General features: G+C 58.4%; 2 protein-coding genes across 5 annotated transcripts; one reads left to right on the top strand and one right to left on the bottom strand.

The window, feature by feature from the left end:
• The first annotated feature begins 69 nt into the window (after positions 1 to 69).
• RNF214 (ring finger protein 214) lies at positions 70 to 10,174 on the top strand. Of its 3 annotated transcripts, none has more exons than XM_066639215.1 (16): positions 70 to 295; positions 402 to 536; positions 1,400 to 1,937; positions 2,417 to 2,476; positions 3,872 to 4,012; positions 5,445 to 5,584; positions 5,878 to 5,946; positions 6,380 to 6,476; positions 6,857 to 6,945; positions 7,259 to 7,349; positions 7,827 to 7,925; positions 8,083 to 8,432; positions 8,936 to 9,074; positions 9,180 to 9,284; positions 9,399 to 9,494; positions 9,807 to 10,174. In XM_066639215.1, the coding sequence occupies exons 2-16, from the start codon at positions 445 to 447 to the stop codon at positions 9,840 to 9,842; spliced, it is 2,142 nt and encodes a 713-aa protein (XP_066495312.1). In that variant the 5' UTR covers positions 70 to 295; positions 402 to 444; the 3' UTR covers positions 9,843 to 10,174. The 3 variants fall into 3 exon arrangements, with proteins under 3 accessions (XP_066495312.1, XP_066495310.1, XP_066495313.1); XM_066639213.1 differs by having other exon boundaries at positions 9,911 to 10,174; XM_066639216.1 differs by lacking the exons at positions 70 to 295; positions 402 to 536 and having other exon boundaries at positions 1,406 to 1,638; positions 1,815 to 1,937; positions 9,911 to 10,174.
• Positions 10,175 to 10,308: 134 nt separating this feature from the next.
• On the bottom strand, positions 10,309 to 22,977 carry BACE1 (beta-secretase 1). 2 transcript variants are annotated; one of them, XM_066639217.1, is made up of 10 exons: positions 22,823 to 22,967; positions 21,721 to 21,831; positions 19,557 to 19,645; positions 18,612 to 18,828; positions 18,055 to 18,192; positions 17,027 to 17,161; positions 16,621 to 16,722; positions 15,796 to 15,945; positions 14,814 to 14,985; positions 10,309 to 13,836 (listed from the first exon to the last, which is right to left on the bottom strand). In XM_066639217.1, the coding sequence occupies exons 1-10, from the start codon at positions 22,895 to 22,897 to the stop codon at positions 13,595 to 13,597; spliced, it is 1,431 nt and encodes a 476-aa protein (XP_066495314.1). In that variant the 5' UTR covers positions 22,898 to 22,967; the 3' UTR covers positions 10,309 to 13,594. The 2 variants fall into 2 exon arrangements, with proteins under 2 accessions (XP_066495314.1, XP_066495315.1); XM_066639218.1 differs by lacking the exon at positions 21,721 to 21,831 and having other exon boundaries at positions 22,823 to 22,977.
• Positions 22,978 to 23,681: the final 704 nt, after the last annotated feature.

Below are 23,681 nucleotides of genomic sequence, written 5' to 3' on the forward strand. Positions count from 1 at the left end.
GGTCCCGCCCCGGCGGCGGCGGCAGCAGCGGCAGGAGGCGCAACGAGCCCGGCGACCCAGCGCGCGGCGTCCCCGCGCCACAGCAGCAGCGGCGCCCCCAGCAGCCGCGGGCCGCTGCAGCAGCGAGACCCTCCGGGCCCTGGGAAGCGCCAGGCCGTGCGGCGCCGCCCCGCCTCCCCCTCGGTGCGCGGAGGGGGCCAGGAAGGAAGGAAGGCAGGCAGGCCGGGCCGCAAGGCCAGCCAGCGGAACCTGCTTCCGGGGCGCCCAGCAAAGCCTAGCCACTGGCCGCAGCCAGGTGCGCCGCCCTTCCCAGCCCCGCCGGAGCCGCCGCGCACTGGGGGCTCTGCAGGCGCAGCCCCCGGGACCCCCGAGGCCGACCTCTGGCTCTGCTCTGCCCGCAGGTGAGCGCGGGCCTCGGAGCGCCGCAGCCGTCGCAGGAGGGAGATGGCGTCGGGGCAGACCCAGGAGCCGCAGGTGGCCGCCGCCGGCCCGAACAGCCCCGCCCCGCCGCCCCCACTCGCCGCTCCGCCTCTCAGGTAGGCTGGGAACAGGCGCTCCTGCGGAGCCTCGGTGGGAAGCTACCTACCCCCCCCCGTCCCGCGGGGGCTGCAGGGCGCTTGCTGGGAAAGTTATGCTGGGTCCAGGGAGATGAGGCAGCGCAGCCCGGCGGTTGGAGGGGGCCAGGCTGCCCTTTCCGCTCTGGGGCCCAGGCTTGGGTCAGGCTGGAAGAACCTGGGCGTCTTTGACTGCTGACACCTGGGCTGCTTGCAGAGCGCAGCCGGGCACCGGCACCTCCTGACGCGGAGACCCCGGTGTACTGTGCTCCGCAGGCAGCCTTCATCTCTGGGAATGCACCTCCAGTGGCCTCCAAGTTCCAGGGCAGAGGGAGGGGTTGTTCTCTTCCCTTGTGCAAGGCCTGACTAAGGGGCTCGTCTCTCAGCTGCTGTGCTGCAGATCAGATCTTGTCCCCACCTTCAGAAAGGTCTTAGCTCTTGCTCAGCTGCAAGGCAGGAATGAGAAGGCTGGCCTCCTGTTCAGGGGCAGTGGTCAGGTCTATCGCCAGAAAATCCACAGGAAGCCCTTGGGAGCTGCTGTGATTTGGTTGACATCTCTGATCTTTGAGGCTGCAAGATGAGGGTCTCTGTCTTCCCCATCAGAGAAGAGGCTTAAGAAGGGGCTCGCCTTTGGAGGCACAGGGGGCAGTGGGCCAGTGCCCGTGAATTCCTAGCAGTTCCCAGTCCCAGGCCTCCAAAATCAAGGAGACGTGCTTTCTGAGCATCCCCCAACTGGCAGCTGTGTGTGGGAGGGAAGACCCCTGTCAGGTCTTGGGGGAAATTTGCTCTAGACATTGATTTGTGTGTCTTTTCTCTCTCTCTCTCTCTCTCCCCCGCTGGGACAGCACAAGTGACCTTTCCATCCCTCAACACGATTGCCTGTCACAGGCCGACACCAGCCACCCCCACCCACCTGCCGTTGAGGACCGGGTAGATGATTGCTTGGAAGAAGCAGGCGGGGCTCCAGGAACGCCGGAGAGCAGCGACACTCCTGCGCTGGTTCTCAAGGACCCAGAGAGCTTGGAGGAGGCTTGGCCGGGCCCTGCTCAGTCCCCCCTCTTGCAGCTTCAGGCCAGCCCCTCAAGTGAGGAGCTCTCTTTGCCTGACCTAGACAGTGCTGTGGGAGTCCGCAGACCCTCCCTGACCGGGGAAAGCCCGCCGATGGCTCCGCTGCGCCCACAGGGGGACCACTCCATGGACCAGACTGCCGCCACCGCCCTTAACTGCTCCGAGGCTGAGCTGGGATCTCTGATCTTGCAGCACGACAGGCGGCAGAATGGGTGCCTGGATTTGGAAGACACACCCTTGGCAGCACCTCCAAGCGGGGAAGACCCCGATCAAGAAAGCTCCTCCCCCAAGCCTTCCCAGAACATTGCCGTGCAGGTCAGGGGCCTGTTTGGGAAGTTTGTCTCCGGGGCGGGCTCCTGTTCTCTGCATGAGTCTCCTTCGGGATGGCACCGAAAGGATGGTTCTTGATCAGAGGTGGGCTTGCTTGCTGGGGGGAGGCAGAAGCATTTTGGCCTTCTTGCACGGTGACCCTGACTGCAGCCCTGGAGTTCAAAGTGAACTCTGGGGAATGAGCTGGCACTTCAGCAGGTTCTCTCAAGCCTGGCACGCCCCCTCCACTACTCCAGCATGACCCTGAACCATGCCAGGTCATGTTTGGGTTGGTATCAAGGTTGGCTTTGTTAACTCAGAAACATACATGGCTGGGGCTCCAGTGCAGAGTCTGCCCCCTCTGGCCTAATGACCTGAAGTGCACCTTCACTGGAGGCTGTTGGAGTGGAGTCCTTGGACGAGGAAAACTGGCCCCGGGTCTCTGGCTGTTTTTAACAGAAGCGAACTCCCTTCTTCCTTTGCAGACAGACTTCAAGACCGCTGACCTGGAAGTAAACACTGATCAGGATATTGAAAAGAATCTGGTGAGTTCTGCTGCTTTCACACATCTGAACTACTGTAGTTTTTACTGTGGGGAGGAAGGGGTTTTGGTGCCTGGAATTGCAGGGGCCTTAGTGCTGAACAGAGCAGTGAACCTCTTGGTTGGAAACCTGGACATGAGCAGAGGGTCTGCTTGAAGTCCATGGGATTCAGAGCACATTATTTGAGGACATGCAGGAGCCCACAGAAGGTTGCATATCTCCAGAATGGTCCTTGGGGAGCCCAGGGCCCTGGTGAAACAGACAAGAGGCACCTCTGGACTTTGGCTCTTCCGGGCCTTCAAACTCTGATATTTCCTTTGGCACTGTGGGTGCCCCGTGTCTGCTTGATCTGGATTTGAGGGAGGCTTAAACCTGAGTGTGTCTGACGAGATATGCCTTTAAATGGAGGCTCTGGTGCCCACTGTGCAACACTAGGAAGTATCCCCAGCAACTGTGCCCCTCTGGCTACTGGGAGTCCCTGCTCTGCATGGTGGGGATCCTGGCTAGTCACCAGCTTTTTCTGCTGGCCAAGGGGGCCTCTTTATGTCCACCCTGCCTTCCTCAGCCCACACTTGTAAGAATAGAGCTTCTTTTTAGTTGAGGTGTCCCGAGACAAGGTCAGGAGAGCCCTATTCTGGGCTTTGGTCGCTGGAGCCTGGGAGATGAGCAAATTCTTTGCTCTGCGTGTTTCCAGCAAACGGAGGCCAGTCTGAGGCAGGTATGCTGCTGTGTTTGTCCTGGTGCTGAATTGGTCACACTGGAAATTGATGTTCTGCTGGTTTGAAAAGGAACAAATTCTCCCCCCTCCACTTCTGGGTTGTCATGCTGCCTTGATCCGACTGTGGGGTAGTAGGGAAGAGCTGTTACTTGACTAGATGATGCAGTGTTTCAAACTGTGGATTGGTACCCAATTTCTATTGTTTCCTGCAGAGACCCCAATAAAAGCCCAGGTGATGGAAAGATCAGATAACTAATTGCCTTAAGCCCTGAGGCTGTTCAGAAATCAGACAGGAGCTAACTGTCCTGCAAAAAGTTGAGCTCTTGCAGTTTGCAAGCTTGTGTAAATATAGGGGGCTAAATGCAGTGACAGGTAGAGGGGGTAGGAGAAAGCTGGGTCACAGAACTCAGCCCCTCAAGTTCTGAGGCTGTTTGTTAGGGCTGCCTCATTACGAGAAACGGATTAAGTTTTTTGCAAATGTTGTATTTATTACTTGTAAGTAAATAAATTAAAAATTATTCCTAGATCACTTTTTTAAAGTCTAGTGAAGCTAGGTGGGTCCTAACAGAGGGTCATTTTAAAAAGTGAGTCCCAGTGCTAAAATGACTGAGAATCACTGGAATAATCTGGGGGCTGGAAAAAGAGGCCTTCCCGTGAACTCTCTTCATGGGTCCTGGCAGGGCAAGATGATGTCTGAGCGGGCCTCGCTGAAGGAGAGGTACCAGGAGGTGCTGGACAGGCAGCGGCAGGTGGAGAATCAGCTCCAAGTACAGCTGAAGCATCTCCAGCAGCGGAGGGAGGAAGAGATGAAGAACCACCAGGTGAGTGCCGGGGTGGAGCTTTCCTTGGCACCCCCCCCCCCACAAAGTCAAAGGATCTCTCTCTGCTTGGCCTCTGCAAGGCATCAGGTAACTTCTGGAAGAGAACACCTGCCAGTGGCTGGTGGGGGGGGGCAGCACTGAGAATGTTGGCTTCCTTTCAGGGACCCGTGAAGGACTTGCACAGCATAACGGGATCTGAGCAGAGCTGAGGAGAGCTCTAGCATGGAAATGCAGCCCCTGTTGCTGGCTACTCACATTGCCCCAGGACTGCTGGCCTTTTGAAGTAACTGGGGGGGGGGGAAATGGGCATGCCTTCTGCGAAGCAGCAGTGGGTCCCAGACCTGGCAAAATGCCCCCAAGCGTCCCTGCACTTGATTATATAAAACCGAGCATCTACTATTGATGTAGCAGCACCTGATTGGATGAGTGGGAATGACCTGGCCTCTTCACACACCCCCCCCCCCGACTTGCAGCCGGGCATGGCTGCTCAGTCAGGGGGAACGTGCTGGTCTTCTCAGGAGGGGTTGACCAGGAGCAGTGGCCTCTGAGTAGCCCAGACACCTGGGGCTGCTTGGCAGTGGTGCTTTCAACCAAAGGGCAAAGACTGCTGCAGGAGGATGTCCCAGCAACTGTGAGGGTGCAGGGCCAGCACAGAAGCCTCTGGGGGACCGAAGTGTTCGGAACTAAGAAAGAGTGGGGGGGGGGCATCAACCCCACTCTGTTCAACCTTGAAGGCCCTCTTCAGTGTGCCTCCACCAGCTGAATCTTGGCAGGTGCCTACCTGGAGCTCCCTTGGTTGTGGCACCAGCCTTGTTAATATTTATTGCTATCTTCTACTAACTGGGCAAGAGCACCTTTTTCAAGTGGTGCTCCTCTCATATTTAGCACGGGGAGAGTAACTCTCTCTCTCTCTCTCTCTCTCTCTCTCTCTCTCTCTCTCTCCCTGCACCCCAGCACAGTGTCTTTTCTAGTGCCTGTTTGCTGGTTCTTCTGCATCTTTTTGGATTGTGAACCTTTTTGGGTAAAGGTATATAAATAGCATTAATAACAATAATATTAACCGCATTTTTACCTCGTCATTCTTCCTGAACAGCGTCTTATGTGATGCCCCGGCCAGGATGACCCAAGTTGAGGCCTGCCTCGTTTGGGGTTTTTTCATTTGTGACTTTTTTCAAAAAAATTTTCTGAGACTTGGGGCACAATTCTAAACAGGTCTATTCAGAAGTAAGTCCTATTTTGTTCAATGGGGCTTACTCTCAGGAAAGTGTGGTTAGGATTGCAGCCTAAGTTGTTGGCTGCTTTGGCTTAATTCTGAGAAAATTAGATATTAACATATGGCTTTGGATGCCCCCGTGGGGCGGAAAAGGTGGCAGAAACCTATTTTAATTAAATAAGTGTTGAAAGAGATACATGGAGACTGTTCCTCCTCCAGGAGATCCTGAAGGCCATTCAGGACGTGACTGTGAAGAGGGAAGAGACCAAGAAGAAGATGGAGAAGGAGAAGAAGGAATTCTTGCAGAAGGAACAGGACCTGAAGGCCGAGATTGAGAAGCTCTGTGAGAAAGGGAGGAGGTATTCTGGCCTCTCCCAGCCTGCCGCTTCTCACCCTTTGCAGCACGTTGGACATGTCTGCTTCTGCTCAGCAGCTCAGGCAGCCCCTTGCAGACCCTCTGGCGCCCCAGAGGCCCCATTCGGTGTCCATAGTTCTGTGTTGCCCATGTCGGGTCTTCTGAAAGGGCCTCTATTAGGGGAGCTCCATAACTACTGGGTAGATGCCTCCATCACCTTGGGAACAGTACCCACTGCAACCGCCTTCCCCAGGCAGCAAAAGGCCCTCACTTGCCGCCCCTTCTCTTCCCCTGCAGGCTGCTACAAGAACAAGAGGAGAAAGAGAACAAGATTGTCTCGCTCATCGCCGAGCAGTCGGAGGAGAAGTAGGTCTCTTGGCCTCCCAGCAGGCCTTGTGTGGTGCACCATGGCCCGTTCGGCCTGCTCTGCCTCCCCTTTCTCTTGCAAGGGAGCTGCGGTGCTTGTGCAGGTTCTTCCTTGTCTGCCAAGAAGATGTGCACATGTTGCCTTCGGGGGCCTGGCAGAACCCCCCCCAGCTCTGTCTGACCGTGCAGTCACTGTCGAGGGTTGCAGTGTCCCTTCTCCCCCTGCATGGGTTGCACCAGTTGAAGAAGCCAGCCATGTAGCCACTCTCTGTGGCACTGCCAGAGAGTGGTTGGGGTGTGTGAGGCTGGGATTAACTGGTTACTGTGTGGTTGGCTCTGAGAAATGCTCCCTGGACTATGCCAAGCAAGAGAGGACTGTGGGGTAGTGGCAGCCCTGAATCCTGGTTCCTAAGCCGAGGGTCCTGCTTCCTAGGGAGGAGTGGGAGCTGGAGCTGGACAAGCTGAAGAATCAGCACAACGAGATCAACAGGTCAATCTTGGAGGAGACGGAGCGTGCCTGGAAGGCTGAGGTGGGTCCCCCTCCTGGCTGGGCCCATAATGAAGGGGAACGGGTTTCACGTGAGCCACAGGATGGGCATGCAGTGCACCCCCCAGTCTTGCTCTGACGTGGGCCACGAAGGGGACCCTGAGTGACGCCTGCCTGGGGGTGGGGAAGCCATGGAGGAGTGCAGTCCTCTGAAGCAGCCCCAGGAGGTGGTGATCCCAGTGGCTGTGGGCTTCTGGTCTGGCTGATACCTGCCATGGCTGGGGGCCCAATCAGCTTCTTCTGCTGCTGGCTGCACAGCTGTGTGGATGTTCTGTGGCTCCTGATGGAGAGGGCAAGTGCGGGGTGTGAACCTTTTAAGGATATGAAGGGTGGGGTGAGCGGCCTGGACTCTCTCCTGACCAGATCCTGTCTCTGGAGAGCCGAAAAGAGCTGCTGGTGCTGAAGCTGGAGGAGGCAGAGAAGGAGGCCGAGCTGCACCTCACCTACCTCAAGTGAGTGGGGCAGCTAGGCCTTCCCGGAGGGCTCACGGGCAGGTCGGCAGCTGGGGGGGGGAAGAGGAATCTGTGCACCTGCCTGCTGTGCCTTTTGCCCCTGCCCTGGACCCTGCTTCATTCTTTCCCCCCTTTTGGGTTCACCTGAACTGCCACATGCAGAGTCTCGGGGTGACAAGGGGGGCCCTTCTCTGGTCAGTGGAGGAGCAGCTGCCCCAAGGCCCCCCCTTCAGCTCTGTCCTACTGCTGCAGCTCTTGGCAGGAGTGTAGCTAAGACTGATGATTCATCTCCATTGCTTTTGTGCCTGAGTAGGTCAGCCCCGCCCACACTCGAGACCATCAGACCAAAGCAGGAGTGGGAGACGAGGTTGAACCGGATACGGAAGACCAAGGAGAGTGTCCGGGTGGGTATGGCGCGAGGGGCGGGTGACTTGGTAACTGACAGTGTGAATCTCTTGCTGTACCACAGCCATGTTGCACAGCAAGCCCCAAGGGACATCTGAGAAAGTGATGTGTGTGTGGGGGGGGTCACTGCCTGCCTGGTGGGCTTTGCCTGGGCCCCCCAAGCCCCAGCGTGGCACTTTGAGCTCCCTTGCCTCTGGCCAGAAGGTGGTCAAATCCAGAACTATTCCCAGGCTGACCGAGTAAGATCAAGAGATCCTCGCGACTGCTCAGATGGGACTCTGCACCATGCGGAGGGTATGGCAGCCTCCACTGTCCTGCCCAGTGAGGACGTGTCTTTCCTCCTGTGGAACTGGGGACCTGCAGGTCCCCGCATGGCAAAGCAGGCTCAGCGTGTGGCCTTCCCTGGGGTGGTCTCGGTGGCTGGAGAGAAAGTGTCCAGCCATTCTGATGCTGTGCCGCCCGCTCCTCTCTTTTAGAACCAGTTCAATGACCACATCCAGCTGGTGCGGAACGGAGCCAAACTGAGCAGCCTGCCCCAGATCCCCACGCCCACCCTGCCACCGCCACCACTGGAGGTCAGCCCTTCTCCCCTAGCCCCCCTCGGGCCCAGTGTTCTGGGGGTGGGTGGCAGCATCCTAGAGTCTGCAGCTCTGTCGTTGTCACTTGGGGGGAGGCAGCTGGTGCCAGCTCTCAGGCTGACAGGCACCCCTTTTCTCCTCTTCTTTTCTGCAGACGGACTTCCTGCTCCCGGCCTTCCCGCCCAGTTCCTCCCCTCTTGCCCCACGGCTTCCCTTCCCCATTGGCACAGTCCCCTTGTCCATGGTCATGCCCAGTGCGGATCCCCGCGTGCTCTCCTTCCCTCTCCTCAACCCCTCCATCTCCAGGCCCAGCCAGCCCTCGCCCCCCTCTCAGGGCAGGAACAGCCCTGTGTCTGCCTCCCGTGTGGGGCCCGTGTCCTCCCTTCCTCCCCCGCCAGGGCTGGGTGGAGTCAAAGCTGCTTTGGAATTACCCAGGCCACCCCCTGTGGACAAGCTGGAGAAGATCTTGGAAAAGCTGCTGACCCGATTTCCTCAGTGCAACAAGTGAGACGTTCTTTATGGTCGGGGCCTGTCTGGGAAGGCGGAGGCTTCCGGCGAGCAGTGGCGGGGCAGGCTGCTCCAGGCTTGCTTTTGAGCGACAAGCTCCAGCCCTGGGGTGTGGCCAGGTGGTAAACCCTACTACTACCATGGGGACTTGGGGAGTGCAGGATCTGCCCTAGCAAAGCTGGCTGCCTCTTTCCCAAGAAGCCAGCTGGTGGGGATCAGATGCCTTGCAATGGCCCTGCCCTGAACAGGTTGGTGCAGCCCAGGGGCTGTTTGGCTGGGAAGGGGCCCTGGTTGACTCCGGAAGAGGCATTGGGCCCCGTCCCTCCTCTAGACAGGGAGTTGCCGTAACTGGGCCTAGTTTGCCTGGTGCAAACTTTCGCACATGCTGGAAAGGGAGGGACTCCTCCCCGGGATCCGGCATAGTGGTGCCTGCCAGGCTTCCCAGTCTCCTGCCCAGTGTGCAGCGCTGTCCTTGCTACCCAGCTGTTTCATCTTCCCAGGGCCCAGCTGACCAACATCCTGCAGCAGATCAAAGCAGCCCGACGGACACTCGCAGGGCTCACCATGGAAGAGCTGAACCAGCTGGTGGCTGCCAAGCTGGTAGAGCAGCAAGAACGGGCGACAGTGGTCGGTGCGCAGGTGGGTGGTGCCAAGCGAAGGGCCCTGCAGGCTGCAAGCCAGATCTGCCAAAAGGACTGGGGGGGAGCCTCTTAACAAGCCCATGTCTCTTCTCCTCCACCGCAGCCTCTCAGCCGGATCCGGTCTCCCATGTTCCCCGCTCCGCTGCCTCAGATGAGCAGCCCCATGTTTTTGCCGTCAGGTCAGGTCTCCTACACTGGGACAGCCCAGGTGAGATGAGCCTTTCCTGCTCTGCCTGCTGAGGGCAGGTGGGTGATGGCCAGCCTTCCGTAGAGGCCCAGCCGGAGCTTCCCATCCATGCTCTGCTCTCTCTGTGCTCTCCAGGCTCCTGCAATCTGCAAACTGTGCCTGATGTGCCAGAAGCTAGTCCAGCCGAGTGAGCTCCACCCCATGGCCTGTTCCCATGTGCTGCACAAGGAGGTGAGTGCCCAGAAAGGATCTTGTCCTGGAAGAGCAGAAGCCCAGAGCCAGCCAGCCAGCCAGCATGTTGGGCAGACCTCGCTCCCACGCACTGTGCTCTGAGCAGAGGCTTGCTTCGTGTGTTTCAAGCCCTAAGCTTGAGCATGAACACATCCTGTTCAGAAAGGTCTCTCCTGCCTGGTGCTGATGTGAGAGACACTCCTGGAGCAGGGCCAGGCTGCCTTGTGCCACAGGCCTAAGGGAGTTGCCACTAGCTACTCTCAAGTAGGATGCAAGTGGTAGCTGGGTGTAATTCTTGCCCTGCCCCCACAGGCATCTCAGCCTGGTGAGTGCAAGAGTTGCGTCTGAGAAATCCCAGTTGGGGTGAAGCCTGGCTTGGGGACAAACCGCAGCCTCTCTCCTCCTCCCTTCTCCAGTGCATCAAGTTCTGGGCCCAGACCAACACCAATGACACCTGCCCCTTCTGCCCCACCCTGAAATGATGACCATTGGAAAGAGGGTGCTGAGGACTGCTGAGCGAGAGGAGAGCACAGCAGCAGCCATGGGGGGGGGGGGAGGTTGGTTTCTACAGCTCTATATTTATATGGCCATGTATACAGATGTACATTTTTATTCTATAGGGAATGTGTGTATAGAAAGTCTGTATACATACCCAGTTCTCAATAAAGTGTATATTATGCAGCTGCCCACTCTTGTATGTGCTTCTGTCACACTGGGAGGGGCTGGTTTCTTCTGGAGGGCTGAGGGGACCTCCCCGCCCTGGCACACACTGGACTGCCTCCACTTGCCGGAAATAACCAGGTTGGAGCGAAGGTCTGCTTTTCTCTTTAATGTGATAATGGACAAAATTAACATTCATGATTCTTACAGAGGAACGGGAGCAGGGGGCCGAGCTCTGGAACCGGGCTGTTGCCTGGGATGGGGTCTTACCCTTCCCCCTCCACTTCTTGGCACAATGAGCCTGGCTCCTCCCCTGCCACCTTGGCAGCAGTTGCCTTGCCCTTCTGGCCTTGGGCCCCTGCTGATGCACATAGGGCCCTAGATTTGACACTGGGCAACACCTGGCAGGAAGTAACCTGCTTGTCAAGGAGGCAGAGAAAGGTATCTGCTGCAGGTAGTGGCTGGCAAGTGAAAGCCTCCAGCTGCCTCCCAAGGGAGCTCTGTCTGCTGGTGGTCAGCTGCCTGCAAGGCTCTGCAGGAGTTAAGGCAGTGACTGCTAGGAACTCTGCTGGGATGGTCCTGTACCACAGCTCCTAAGAGGGGGTTCCCCCCACACACACTATAGTGCTCTTGACTCAAGCTAGTCAGTCTGCTTTGCTTATAAATTCTGAGCTTTGCTCCAGCAGGAACACACAGAACGTGCAGCAGCAACAAGGTGCGGTACCACACTCCCCTTGGCAAAGGCCCTGCACTTCTTCCACTACCAACCAGGAGAGAATCCCTCCTACCTCCTCAGCACCTCCCAAATTCTGGTGATCAGCTGCAGGAATGAGCAGCCCTGAGGCTGCCACTCCCAGTCTTTGCACCTGCCTCTCACCACTGGCAGTGCTGGGCCTGCAGCATCCCATTTCCAATCCCTTTTGAGCACCTGAGGGTACTGCCGGGCCTGTTTAAGAATGCCTGAGGGAGAGGCACAGCCAGGTGAGGGGAAACTGCTTTTGCTCTGGCAGAAGCATCGTTCAGGACACCTGCTGTGCAGTTCTACCCCAAACTCCAGTCTCTAACACAGGTAGAAGAGTTTTACTGCCATTGCCCAGAAGGGCAACTCCACCTTCCTGCGGGCTCCAGGGCAGAAATGATGGGAGTAGGGGGAAGAGGCAGAGCTTGACGCAGACAGACCAGAATAGTTCTATGCCTACCTTGCCACAGCTTTGTTCCCCCCACACAGCCCATCTAGGTCACCAGGGGAGAACACCCATCAGCCCCCCCTTAACCCTGGAGCAATGCATCTGGCACAGCCCTCAGCCCCACTGGTTAGCCCCAAAGGGTGACTGCCCCCTCACATTTGAAGCAAAGCAGCTGTCTTGGAAAAGCCAAAAAACTGCTTAGTTGGGCTCCTCTCTAGTTGTGTTTGAAATACACTGCAGGGGAAGCCAGCATTACAAATATTTACAGAGTATTGTACACACAGAAGCATCTGCTGCCATAGTACCCCTGCTGCTATGTCAAAAATCCAATGTTTTTTTAAAGGAACATTAATTGTTGGAAAGCTGCCTCTTTTAAAGACACAGGGCTTGGGGGGGGGGCAAGACCCCAGCCTTCCCCACCTCCAGGAAGGGAGTTCCGCTCAAGGTGATGTTAGAGTGCTCCAGCTGCTGTTTCATGGCTGTGGCTAGGTGCTACTTTGCTTGCCCTGCATTTACTTCCAGCTGGGACAATGTCCTGCAAACCAGCCAGCTTCTACAGCAGCAGTGCCAGAGTGGTCCGTCAGCACTGCTCGGTCCTGCACCAACAACCCTGCAAGGACCCGGCCTGTGGCTATGGGGGCTGGGCCACCCTCTAGCCAAGCTGCTGGACTCCAAGTGCTCTTTGCAGCCAGTGAGAGCAGAGGCCCAGCAGCTTGGCTTGAAGGAAGGCTCAAAGCCAGACCAATGGGCTGGTACTTGGGGCTACTTGGGCAGGACCCAGAGGTTCCGGAAAGGCGCTTGAGCCCCTGCCCCGCTCACCACCATTCCCACCAAAACTGCTTGCAGCCTAGCCAGCCACGACAATCCTCACTGCACATCGGTCATGTAGTGACACAAGCCAGGTCCCCTCCAAGCAGCTGCCTGAGGGCACCTAGATGATTGTTTCTGCCCCCCCCCCCACCAAGACCCTTGCTGAGTGGCAGCAGAACACAGAACAGCCAGCAGAGGCTCCATGCAGGTGACGGAGAGCTAAGGCCTGACTGCCTGCTGCAGGAATGGGCACTGGCCTGGCCCGGCCCGCATCCCCAGGCTCCTGGCCCTTCTCCGAGGAACCCTCCAGCCCCTGCCACCTGAGCTCCACCACAAAGGGGTCATGGCAATATTGCATCTGGAGGTGGAAACAAAGTCCGACTTTCCTGCAGGTGATCCTGAAGACAGCTAAGCACATAGCACGCTGCTCCTGCTGCAGGGCTCTGCCAGCAGGCCCAAGACACTCAACCAGACATGAGCTTTGCAGGGGCTGTGGCTCGCATTTTGTGCCACCGGTTGATGTTGGCACAAATGCACCAGGTGGAGGACACAAGGTCTTCAAACATTTATCCTGGAGACATTCTGAGGCTTCTGTCCAAGCAGAAGTGCAAGAACCCAGCCCTGCAGGTGCCAGGGGACAGACAGACCCCCAGAGCCCAGCTTGTGAGGGGACCTTTCTAGAGGCCCCACAAGTCAGGAGGGTGAGGCAGGGCTGCCCCCCCAAGGGGAGCAAGAGGGAAGGGCAGCTGAAAGACAACCAGAGGGGTGCGGTCAGAACCCTCTTCTCAGGGGCTGCCAATGTCCTCTGGACCCCTGGAGCTCCAGAGAACCACACCTGCCCTGGAGGTCCAGCCCCCTGCCAGAGGCCAAGTGAGGATTGGGGGCACCCTGGCTGGGAGGGCAAGCCCCCCCTTGCATTTTGCTATTTTATAAACTATATGTAATTTTGAGAGAGAAGAGACGCGCACACACACCCTTGCAGAAAGAACAGCTACTCTGGTCAGCTCTACACAGCAAGCAAGGCTTTGCGGCTCTCCCTGTGCTTTTCTCAAAGCAAGCCCTTTCATGCTCCCAGACCTCAGGAAGGGCTCCAGGAATCACTGCCTTGGGGGAGAACTGGCTAAGGGGGGAGCAGCAGCAGTCACAGGCGAGCTACACAGCACACGCAGAAGAAGTCCCTGGGTCTTTCTGAGGAGAGGAATTGCTCCAGGCCCCCGGCCAGGAAGCCTCCCCCTCCCGCTTGCCGTCACTTCACTCACTACAGGAGGAAAGGCCAGGTCTGGCGCTGGGATTGGTCGGTTGAACCACTTCCTGGTCCCGCATCTCTGGTGACTCCCCTCAGCAAAGGCAGGGCCCTCTGACAAAGGGGGAGCCCACCTCTCTCCGTGCCGTCCGCACCTGTGCCCCCTTGCTGCCAGCACAGGTGGGGGGTCAAGGGAAAGTTCACTTGAGCAAAGAAATGTCATCTGCAAAGTTGTCGTGGCCCCGGCGCAAGCATCGCAGGCAGCGCCACTGCGACACCATGAGGCAGAGCGGGAACATGAAGAGGGCGCAAATGGCCGCCATGACATAGGCAATGGTCATCAGGGTGGACTCATCCGTCTGCGGGATGTTGTAGCCACAGTCCTCCATGTTGGAGTGTGGGAAGGGCCCATCCACAGCCGCCATCCGAAACTCATCGTGCACTGAAAGAGACACAGTGGAGGCTCAAGAAGGGGGAGAGGCAGCGAGGGGTGCGTGTGTGTGTGTCTCTCCAGAAGCTCGGGGGGGGGGTGCGGGCACCTCCAGGCCACTCTGGATGTGAAAGACTATCTGAATTTATTCTGATCCAGCTTCTGCTCTGGATGCAGACCACAGCTGGTTGGCCTGGTGGATGATCTGTGGCAGGCCTGCTTGCCTCTCCTTGGCCTCTCCGCGTCATTAGACTTGCAATCTCCTGGGTCATCACAGAGTGCCGGGAATGGAGGTGCTGCTCTACAGCTCTTCCTCCTGAATCAGGCCCAGCATATACTACCAGGGTATCCTGTTCAGCACCTGTGTAATCAGCCTACAGAACGTCAATGACAGTCCAGCCTGGACCACTGAAATGCTCTCCAGGCAGTTCAAACGCTTCACTGGGTGTGGAGGCCAGCAGTCCAAATGAAGGGGTGAGCAGGGCCCCTAACACCAGGGGTAGCAGCACACTTCTGGAATTCCCCCTCCAGGGGGATTAGGTGGGCTCCCCCCCCAGCAGATGGTCAGTGTTCTTGTTCTGCAGAGCAGCTGAGCAACAGACCTCAGGCTGGTGTGCTCTGGAACAGTTCACCTTTCGTGTTGATGGACACTTTGTAAACCACTCTGTTCCCTTTGGATTTAAAGGATCAACATTACAAGAGGTGCTGCCCCCTGCTCAAGTCAGTTCACTCCATACAAGAAATGTCACCAGAAGGCATTCTGCACATGCTCAGACACAATCTTCCATACCGCTACCACTTCGCACATTCCAATGCCAAACCCCAACCACGAGAACTGCAGTCGGTTCTGGAGGGCCATGTGCAGACTGGGGCACGAGCTGCTCAGTGGCCTCAGGGGGCTACTGCAAGCAAGAGCCCCCCCAAGCCCCAGCCCTAGCAGCACACGCCAGCAGACCCACACCACACTCGCTGCTGCACGCCCTTCTCACCATGGCAGGCGCTGACAGCAAACCCAATGCGCTTGCGGGCACGGTCAAAGACGACGTAGAAGCCCTCCATGATGACGGCACCCATGACAGTGCCGGTGGAGGACTGCGAGATGGCAAACTTGTAGCACTCGTCCTGAGAAGTGGCCACGTCCTCAACGGGGCGCAGGTATTGCTGTGGGAGGGAGAAGAGGTGGTTGCTACAGAGTCTCCTGTGCTGCTGGGCACAAGCTGGCCAGACCGATGCCTCGCGGCACTGGGAAGGCCAAGTGTGCACAGGTAGGTGTGAACTATCCCCTCCAGGGCCGGGCACAGCCACTCCTGACTCTACAACTGCCCGACTTCCAGGACTCAGGCCTGGCCAGCTGTGATCAGGCCCGCCACTCGCGGCTCCGAGTCCGACACCTGCTATCAGAAAGAACAGGCTGCGCCACAGCCAGAAAGAGCCACGAAATGGCTAGCACAGGATCGGCTCCGTTTCTGAGTTTTCCTTTGCAAAAGTTCTCAGAAGACGAACACTGTGGACTGCTCTCCTGCAAAGTCAAGCTGGATTTTGCAAACGGTGCCAAGGACTCTGCATGCGGGGAGCGGGGGGGGGGGGTGAGAAAAGACCATCTTACAGGCCTTCAGAACCCCCCACCCACAGACTGCTGGATTGCACTGCAGAGGCCCCTCAGGGACATCCACAAGCAGAGCAGTTAAGCAGGAGCCCCCTAGTAACTGCCTAGCTCTGGCAGCCATCATGACCAGCAGCTGACGAGAGCCCCCCCCAAGGGATCTGCCTGACCCCCCTTAAAGGCACCACCACACTTTGTGGCAGCAAATTCCCCAAGTTGGTGATCCTTGGCGTGCAAGTGGGCTTTACACCGTTACGTGTGATGACACGTCTTGTGAACCAGACCATTTCCAAATGAAAGCCCGGCTCTCCTTGTTGCCAGCACTCTGCTGATGCCTCCCTCCCCACCCAGGAGACCCTGGCACCTACCTGAGGCAGGATGCTGATCCGGAAGGAGTTGTTGGCGGCCTCGCCCATCAAGTAGAGAGAGATGACTGGAAAGATGTGCCAGGGGGTGGTGCCCACTTGCCAGCACACCAGCTGCTCCCCCAGCCAGAAGCCATCTGGGAACTTCTCTGTCTGGGAGGGAGGGAGGGAGGGGTCTTAGGACCAGTGCCAGTCGTAGCAGACTCCAGCGGAGGGAACTGCTCTCTGCCCCCCCCCCCAAAAAAAAGCAGGGGAGTGCAAGTGAGGGCCAAACATCTACTTGACACCAGCTGCAACAGAGATAATGGCTGGCCTGGAGGAAGCACAAGGCAGTTTCACAAGCTCCTTGCAACATCTCCTTGTTCCAACCACAAGCCGGTCAGAGGCGGAAGAGGACCCTTTGCTCTCAGAGGGTTCCTATTTTTCCCCCAGTGGCCAACCACAGGCCTCAAAGCAGCCCACTAGCAGGACCAGAAGGCAACAGACCCTCCTATTGCCATTCCCCAGCACTGGGTATTCACAGAGGCAGCCTGCATCTGCAAATGGAGGCTCCATGTGGTCCTCGTAACTAATAGCTACTTCTAGATCTCTCCTCCTCAATTTTGTCTAATTGCCTTCACAATCATCTCTGACTTTAACTTTAGTGCAGAACTTCCCCCCCCCCACCCCGAAAGCTTTATTTGACTAACTGAACATGCTTTACAGATTCTGTTCTCTCGATGTTCCTCCTACTGCCACACTCCAGGGAGTTGCCCACCTGGCTCTCCACAGCCACTCTCGTCAGGAGACTGGGGGTGTCAAACCCCCTCCCCACCTGACAGTTCTCACCGAGGAGGCTGTCTTGATGGCCTTCACTGCCGCCTCAAAGACCTTCTTGGGCAGCCGCAGGTTGGTGGTGCCGCTGTCCACAATGCTCTTGTCGTAATTGTACTGAGGAGAAAAGGGGGGTGGGTGTGACACTCGAGATGTGTGTGACCCCTCCCCCCCACACACACACACCGAACAGGCAGTACACAGCCAGATGCCAAGTCACAGGAGGTCACGGCCAACTGTACTGGGCAATGGAGTATGCGAGGGGGGAGGCTACCACTTCTCCACCCCCCCATGCTGAAGTCAGCCCTGGGACAGCAAGGGGCAAGGTGCACCTGCAGCCCCAGTCAGGGCAACCCAACTGGAGTCCTGACCAACTTGTCCCACACGCCCCTCCTCACCACCAGCACCCAGGCCCCCTCACCTCCTTGCAATCCATCTGAAGGTCCTGCCCGTTGATGTCAATCTTGACAATGATGACCTCGTAGTACCACTCCTTGCGGATGGGCGTGTACCAGATGACACCCCTGTAGAGGGACTGGTCGATGCCCCCTATGATCTGCAGGAGCAGGGCACATGGGGCAGGCATGAGGGAGGGAGGGGACTGCCCCTCACCCTGAGAGCGCATCCCAACGAGTAACAGGCAGGAGGTCTGGTCTAGAGGGTAGAGCCTCTGCCTGCCTGAAGATAACATCCACAAGGTCGCCAGTTCGAGGCCACCGGCACCGTGCGACCTTGGAGCAGCTGACAAGCTGAAGCCGAGCAATTCCATCTGCTCTGAGCGTGGGAGGATGGAGGCCAGAATGTGAAGCCAGATCGGAATGAAACACCTGAATGTAGTGGTTCTTGAAAGAAAGAACCTTCTTTCAAATTGTAAAAATCCCTATTTAATAAGGGATTTAAATAAAGCCTGCCTATGTAAACCGCCTTGAATAAAGTCTTGAATAAAGACCAAGAAAGGCGGTATATAAATACCTGTTATTAATTATTATTATTATCCATGCTCGCTGCTTGAGTGATCTCAGGCTCAAGGCTGCCTGGAATCCCTGCCCTGCTGCCCGGAAGCCTCTCTCACCATCTGTAGGTGTGTGGGAGTGGACTGTGCAGAGAGAAAGACACTGCACATGCTCAGAGTCACTCTTCTCCTCCTCGCTGCTATCTAGGCATCCTAGGCGGGAAAACTAGTGCTGGCACCCTATACCCTGCCCACTCAGGAGTTCCATATAAACACTCGAGTTGGCTGCAGTTGCCCAGTGATAAGGAGAAGACACCACATGTGCTCAGAGGTGGTCTTGCCCACTATTGCTGCTGCATCTGCTCGCAGAGTGAGCTGCTGGCCTGTGCACGTGTTCTGGGTCTGCGTTTACGCCATGCAGCCTAGTTGACGTGGATTGGCAACTACTGCCTTAAACAGCAAAGCAAACTGGGATCTCACTGCCCCCCTTCACTCACCATGCTGCCCCCCACAGACACCAGAGCCTCAGACTCGTTGGGTGGGAAGCCTGCCCCACACAGCTGCAAAGAGAAGACGTTGGGCACCCGAGTCTGCTTCACCAGTGAGTCAAAGAAGGGCTCCAGGGTGTCATCAGGCTAGGAGGGGAGAAATGAGGGACACTTTACTAGCAGAATGCAGACAGCAGAGCAGGCACACAACACCAGGGGGCAAGCAGGCAGCAACCCCTGGGCTCCACCGGCATAATCTGCCTCTGTCTGGGAGCCCAGCTTTTGAAAATCTAGACATGGGAAATTGGGGACTAGGGAGCATGTATATTACTTGAACGCTTCAGCAGCTGCTTTCGGAGGCCATTTGCCACAGTAGCCAATCCTCACCGAGGACGGCTGCCTTTTTGCGCTTCTGCAAAAAGCTACACCGTCTATTGCTTTCGTCATACAATTTTTATTTTTAGGCATGCTGAAATATTTTGGGGTGGGTCTTCAATAACTTATTAAGCTGCTGCTGCAACCAGGGACACCTGCCTCGGAGGGGCCGGGGCCGACGCCAGACTCACCCGAGCAATCTCCGCATACGCAAGGCCCAGAATCCCTTCCCAGTTGGAGCCATTGATGAAGAACTTGTCGGACTCAGTGATAGCAGCGATGTTGGCCCGAACCGTGACGTTTGGGCCATGTGGGATGGCCACCAGGTCAGTGCCCAGCTCCCCTTCCCACTTTCCCTGAGTGTAGGGCACGTAGACCCTCTTCTGCAGGTCCCGGTAGGTGCTGGAGCTGCAGGGGACACAAGCAGAAGGCACCAGGCAGTGAGGATGAGGAAAGCAGGGGGGAGGGGATTTGGTGGAGAGGAGCTCATGACTGGGTGCTGCCCCCAAGAATCTCTCCTGCTGCGGACAGAGGCTTTGATTTCAGGGAAAGCTCTCAGTACAGGGGCCCCCATGCAGGGGCATCCCTGCTGTTCTGAGGGAGCCCTATGTCCAGAGCAGTGGATGTCAAGACACCTTGTCTCTACAGGGAGGGAGCTTGTGTCTCTGTACAGCCATTCCTCTCTCGCCCCACATGGTTGGAGGAGCAGGTTCCCCAGCAGGCCCATTCATGCAGGGCCCAGAAACAGGCCTGGCCTCATCTGGGTCTCAGGCCACATCCCCACATCTGCCCCTTGGCTCATCTCCCTGCTTCCCCAGACGAGGAATTGGGCAGACCAAGTGAGAGAACAAGCTTGGCCATTGCCCACTCTGCCCCACAGTTCAAGGGCAGGACAACAGCCCAGTACCCCCCCCCCCATTTAGAAAGAGGCTTTTTGACCCTGGTCTGAGATGATGGCACTTCCTGCCAGTCCAGCAATGCAGGCCTGTGCAAGGAGGCTGGATGGACAGACAGAGACGCACAACACGGGCACAGCTCCTGCAAAGACAAGGGCCTCCACCAGCCGGGACCCAAGCCCACACAAGGAAGAACGCCCAGGGTGGGCCGCCACTCCATCCTCACAGCCACACACTCACAGCTGGCGCCGGTAGTACCGCCTCAGGAAGGGGTGCGGAGCTGCGCCCACAGCGAAGTTGCTGCTTCCTGTGTCCACCAGGATGTTCAGCTACACAAGGGGAGAGAGACAGAGAGGGGAAACCAGGCTAGTGAACCTCTCAGGGAACTGTGGGACGGCCGAACTGCCGACTGCGCTGCCTCCCACTCCGGGAGAGGCAAAATAGGCTGTGCTCAGCCCGGCGTCTTAACAGACTCCAACATTCACTCCAGAAGCACAAAACAGGAAAGACAACATGTTGCTGGTTTTTACTGGACTGGCTTCTGCAGGTGTTGGGAACACGCCAGCCTCTGCGCAACGCTGAACTCTTCCTCAGGCAACCTCTTTCTCTGCGCAACCTCAGGTCGCAGGTGGGGAGAAAGTCTGCCTCACAGACACGCGTGTTCAAGCGGGCCTGTCAGCAGCCTATCAAGAGAGTTCCAAGCACTCTGCGCCCCTCTGCCAGATCAGCAACCGGAGGAGGAGGGGCAGAGGCGGCTGGCCTAACAGCCCCAGAACGCAAGGTCACCAGCTCCTGCCCTGCCCTTGGTCTGCAGCAACGGCTCCCCCACTGCTCCAAAGGGCCTGCTCTCTCTCTCACAGTGCAGTTTCACCAGCCGCAAAGCAAGCTGCACCATCAGCAAATGCAGAGGGCGTATCAGCTTCCCTGTGCAGCTGGGGAGAGGTCAGGCTTCACCGCGATGATGGGGATGTCCCTTCTCCCCGCTGCTCAGCCTGGTTCTTCAGACCAATGGCCAGTTGGCCTAGTCTGGTCACACTTTCAAAGGAAAGGCGCTTTCAGAGCTAGGTGTGCTCAGCTACACTTGGAAACTGAGGAGCCTCCGTCCCAGTGCCAAGACAGTCCCTGGCATTAAAACTTCACCTCCATTGACTTGGCAGCTTTGCAGCCCAGAGCCCCTGGAGGGAGGCCTGGCAACCCCCCTGGTCCCGCTACCTCAGCTGGACTTTCTCTCCAGTGCAAGATCAGAGTTATAAAACCCACAGAGATATGCACAGCCCTGCAATATTTCCTCAAACTAAGCAGGAGGAAGTCACCACCTGGAAGGCTGGAGGTCCACAGGGACGCAGAACCCAAAGTCCTGTTCCATTCTGGCGAGGCGAGACTGTGGATCTGCACTCATGCCCTCTATGGTTCTGGGAAGGGGCCCACATGCACATGCAGTGTCAGGATGACATCACAGGCAGGAGGCCACAGATGTGCTGGCTCCTTCTGTGGGGTTGTTCCCATAGGAAAACGCACCTGTCATCATAGCTCTGTGACAGATGCTCACAATGGCCCCACCAGCTTGCCCTGGGGCGCTGCCTTAATTATGGTTCCAGAAAAGCACCTGCCTCCAACTATCCCACACCAGAGCATGCCAGAAAAGAACTCAACACATCTGTGCCCATCCACAAACCAGTATGAGTGTGTGCACCCATGTGTGAACGCACAGGCACAAGCATCTCTTCCCAATGCTGAGGCATCAGGCAAGAGGATGTCTCCGGAAGTCACTAGGCAAAGGGGAGACCTCCGCTCATCCCTCTCCCTGGGGAGGCCTAGCTACAGCGAGCCTAGTCTGTCCCTGCATTGCTCAGCTTCAGCAACAAACTCAAGTTCTCTCCACTTTACACAAGAGTCAAATGTGCTTCATTCAAAGCAGGGCTGGCCAATCCATGAAGCAAACTGAAGTGGCTGCTTCAGGGTGCAATCTGCCCTTCCAGCCTACCCACTCTCCTCTTCTTGCTCCCTGGAGTGGAAAGGGAGGGGGTGAAGTAGACAGTGGTGGGCCAGAGTGTCTCCAGGGAGTGCAAGCAGCAGAGCCTGAGTGGGTGCAATTTGGCCCGATGGGGGTTTTTGGCCAGCCCTGATTAAAGGCTTGGTCCTGCGCAAATATGCAGGACTGGCCTGCACAGCAATCTTGTCCCCTGGAGAAAACATGGCTGAAAAGCCTTGCACTAAGGTGGATCAGAGACAACCCCTCCCCCACCCACTGAAGCTTGCCCCAGCCGTACCACCCGTCAGCCCCAACAACTGCACCCCCTGCTGGCCAGACTGCTCACACTGGGCCCACTGGTAAACCCGGCAGAATCCTTCGCAGACTTGTGCTTTTCCCAATGTGGCACAGAACTCCTCACCACAGTCTCACCTGTGCACGGCTCAGCGCTTGGTCAGACTCCCAGGCGTGAGGACTAAGCTTGGCAGAAGAGTGGAGGAGCTGGAGAAGGGACTCGTTCTGGGAAGCACGTGTTTTATGACACTGCAAGCCCAAACCAACAGACATGTCACAGAGGGACATGCTCCTGGCAGCACTTACTCATGTGTGTACAAGAAGAAGGGGGGGTTGCACAGAGGTGCACAGAGGGACATGCTCCTGGTAGCACTTACTCATGTGTGTACAAGGAGAAGAGGGGGTTGCCTCTCCCTCTTGCGTGTGCCTGCTTTATGTAAGGAACCTTTAATTCCACTGAAAGCTCCATATGTCGCTGGCAACTCTCGCCCGCCTGGCATACTGCCAGTGCCGAAGAAGCGTCAGCGGCTGCTGGAGTCTTCCTGGAATCGAGCGGCTCTGAGTGAACCCGCTTGGCAAGGCCCACAGGTGGGGTGGGGAGGTGATTTGGTGGCCTTTCCCCCAGCACTCAAGCTCTGCTCCTGGGGCGGGGGGGGGCCACTCACCCAGGGAACACAGGGCTCAGGCCAGAGGCTCCGTCTGAAAAGCAGGTGAGCTGGAAAGATGTCCTGCCCAGCCCTCCAGGGCAAGGGAGAGGCATTCTACACATCACCGTTGCCACAGTCACCGCGAAACCACACGCTGCTCTGGGGCTGAGCCCCGGCACTCGAAACAGGTGCCCGCCCTTCGCACAACACACACAAGCGCCCCCCGTGCACGCCCGAGCCTGCAGCCCCTTCCCACGTGCAGAGCCTTCACCGCCGACCAGAGCCTCGCGCGCTCCAATTCGGGGGCGAGGACCGACAGCCAGTCCTACCACGCTTTCCTGGGAGTAAGCCCATTGCCTCTAATGAGAATGACTTCTGAGCAGACCCGCAGATGATCGGGCTGTGCACCCCAGGGAGCGGCGCGGCTCTGCCCGCCGAGGGAGGGCCCTGGTCGGCAGCCGCGCTTCGCCCGCCGCTCGTGCCGCCTGCAGGGACTCGAAAGGGGCTGCCGAACGCCCAGGAAGCGGCTCTGGTCCCCGCGAGGGAGGAAGGCAGGCGCCCCCGCCCTGCTGCGCCGGCGCCTGCGGGCTCACCTTCTGCGGGGGGCTGCCCACGGCCATCTGCACGTAGTAGCCCTGGCCGGACTTGCCGCGCAGGTTGTCGATCATGCCCTCCAGCGGGCCGCGGAAGCGCGCCGGCTCCTGCGCGCCGCCCGCCCGCCGCGCCTCCAGCTGCAGGGCGCCCGGGCCGCCGCGCAGGGGCAGCCGGATCCCGCCGGAGCCCGCGCACGGCCCCAGCAGCAGCAGCAGCGGCAGCAGCGCCGGCAGCAGCGCGCCGCCCATCGCGCCAGGCGTCGAGGCGCCCCGTTCACGGCCAGCGCGCGGCGGCGGCCTCGGGAGGCATCTCCCCGGCCGCGCGGGGACGGCGGGCTCAGCTCCGGCCGCCGGGGCGGAAAGACGGGGGCGGCTCTGCCGCCGGAGGGTCCCTCCCTCCGCCGGGGAGCCTGGGAGTCGCAGTCCGCGGATGGCGCGCTCCGCCGGCCCCTCGCAAGCGGGGGCAGCGCCCGGAAGGGGATGGGCGCGGGGCGGGGCGCCGGGCCTCCGTTCGGGCCACCCGAGCAGGCCGCGGCGGCCGGGCCGGGCCGGGCCGGGCCGTCCCCGCGGCTGCCTCTCCCGGAGCGCGCCGCACACGGCTGGCTGCCCCCCGCAGGGCGGAGAGCCGCTCCCGGGCCTGCCTGCTGGGAAGCAGCCCGCTGCAGCCGGCGGGGCCTGGCTCCTCCTCGCCAAGCGGGTGCCGGCCGCGCCCGGCGAGGGCTCGCTCAAGGGCTGCCCCGTCCCGCCGCCGCTCCCGGGCAGCACGCGCCACGGTCTGGCGGGCAGGGGGACGCTGGCGGCGCGTGCGGATCGAGCCCCGAGGCCGGCTTGGGCATGAAGAGGCCGGGCTGCCCTCGGG

This window comes from Tiliqua scincoides, chromosome 11 (genome assembly GCF_035046505.1).
Source record: "Tiliqua scincoides isolate rTilSci1 chromosome 11, rTilSci1.hap2, whole genome shotgun sequence".
In the NCBI taxonomy this organism is placed as follows: domain Eukaryota; kingdom Metazoa; phylum Chordata; class Lepidosauria; order Squamata; family Scincidae; genus Tiliqua; species Tiliqua scincoides.

Bases quoted from the DNA above. Each gene is read 5' to 3' on its own strand.
- RNF214 (XM_066639213.1), top strand. From the start codon at position 445: ATGGCGTCGGGGCAGACCCAGGAGCCGCAGGTGGCCGCCGCCGGCCCG. The intron at 537-1,399 runs GTAGGCTGGGAA...CCGCTGGGACAG, and splicing joins CTCGCCGCTCCGCCTCTCAG to CACAAGTGACCTTTCCATCC. The intron at 8,433-8,935 runs GTGAGACGTTCT...TCATCTTCCCAG, and splicing joins CGATTTCCTCAGTGCAACAA to GGCCCAGCTGACCAACATCC.
- BACE1 (XM_066639217.1), bottom strand. From the start codon at position 22,897: ATGATCGACAACCTGCGCGGCAAGTCCGGCCAGGGCTACTACGTGCAG. The intron at 21,832-22,822 runs GTGAGCCCGCAG...TTGGGCTTGCAG, and splicing joins TGGGCAGCCCCCCGCAGAAG to TGTCATAAAACACGTGCTTC. The intron at 18,829-19,556 runs GTGAGTGTGTGG...TGTCCCCTGCAG, and splicing joins CGGTACTACCGGCGCCAGCT to CTCCAGCACCTACCGGGACC.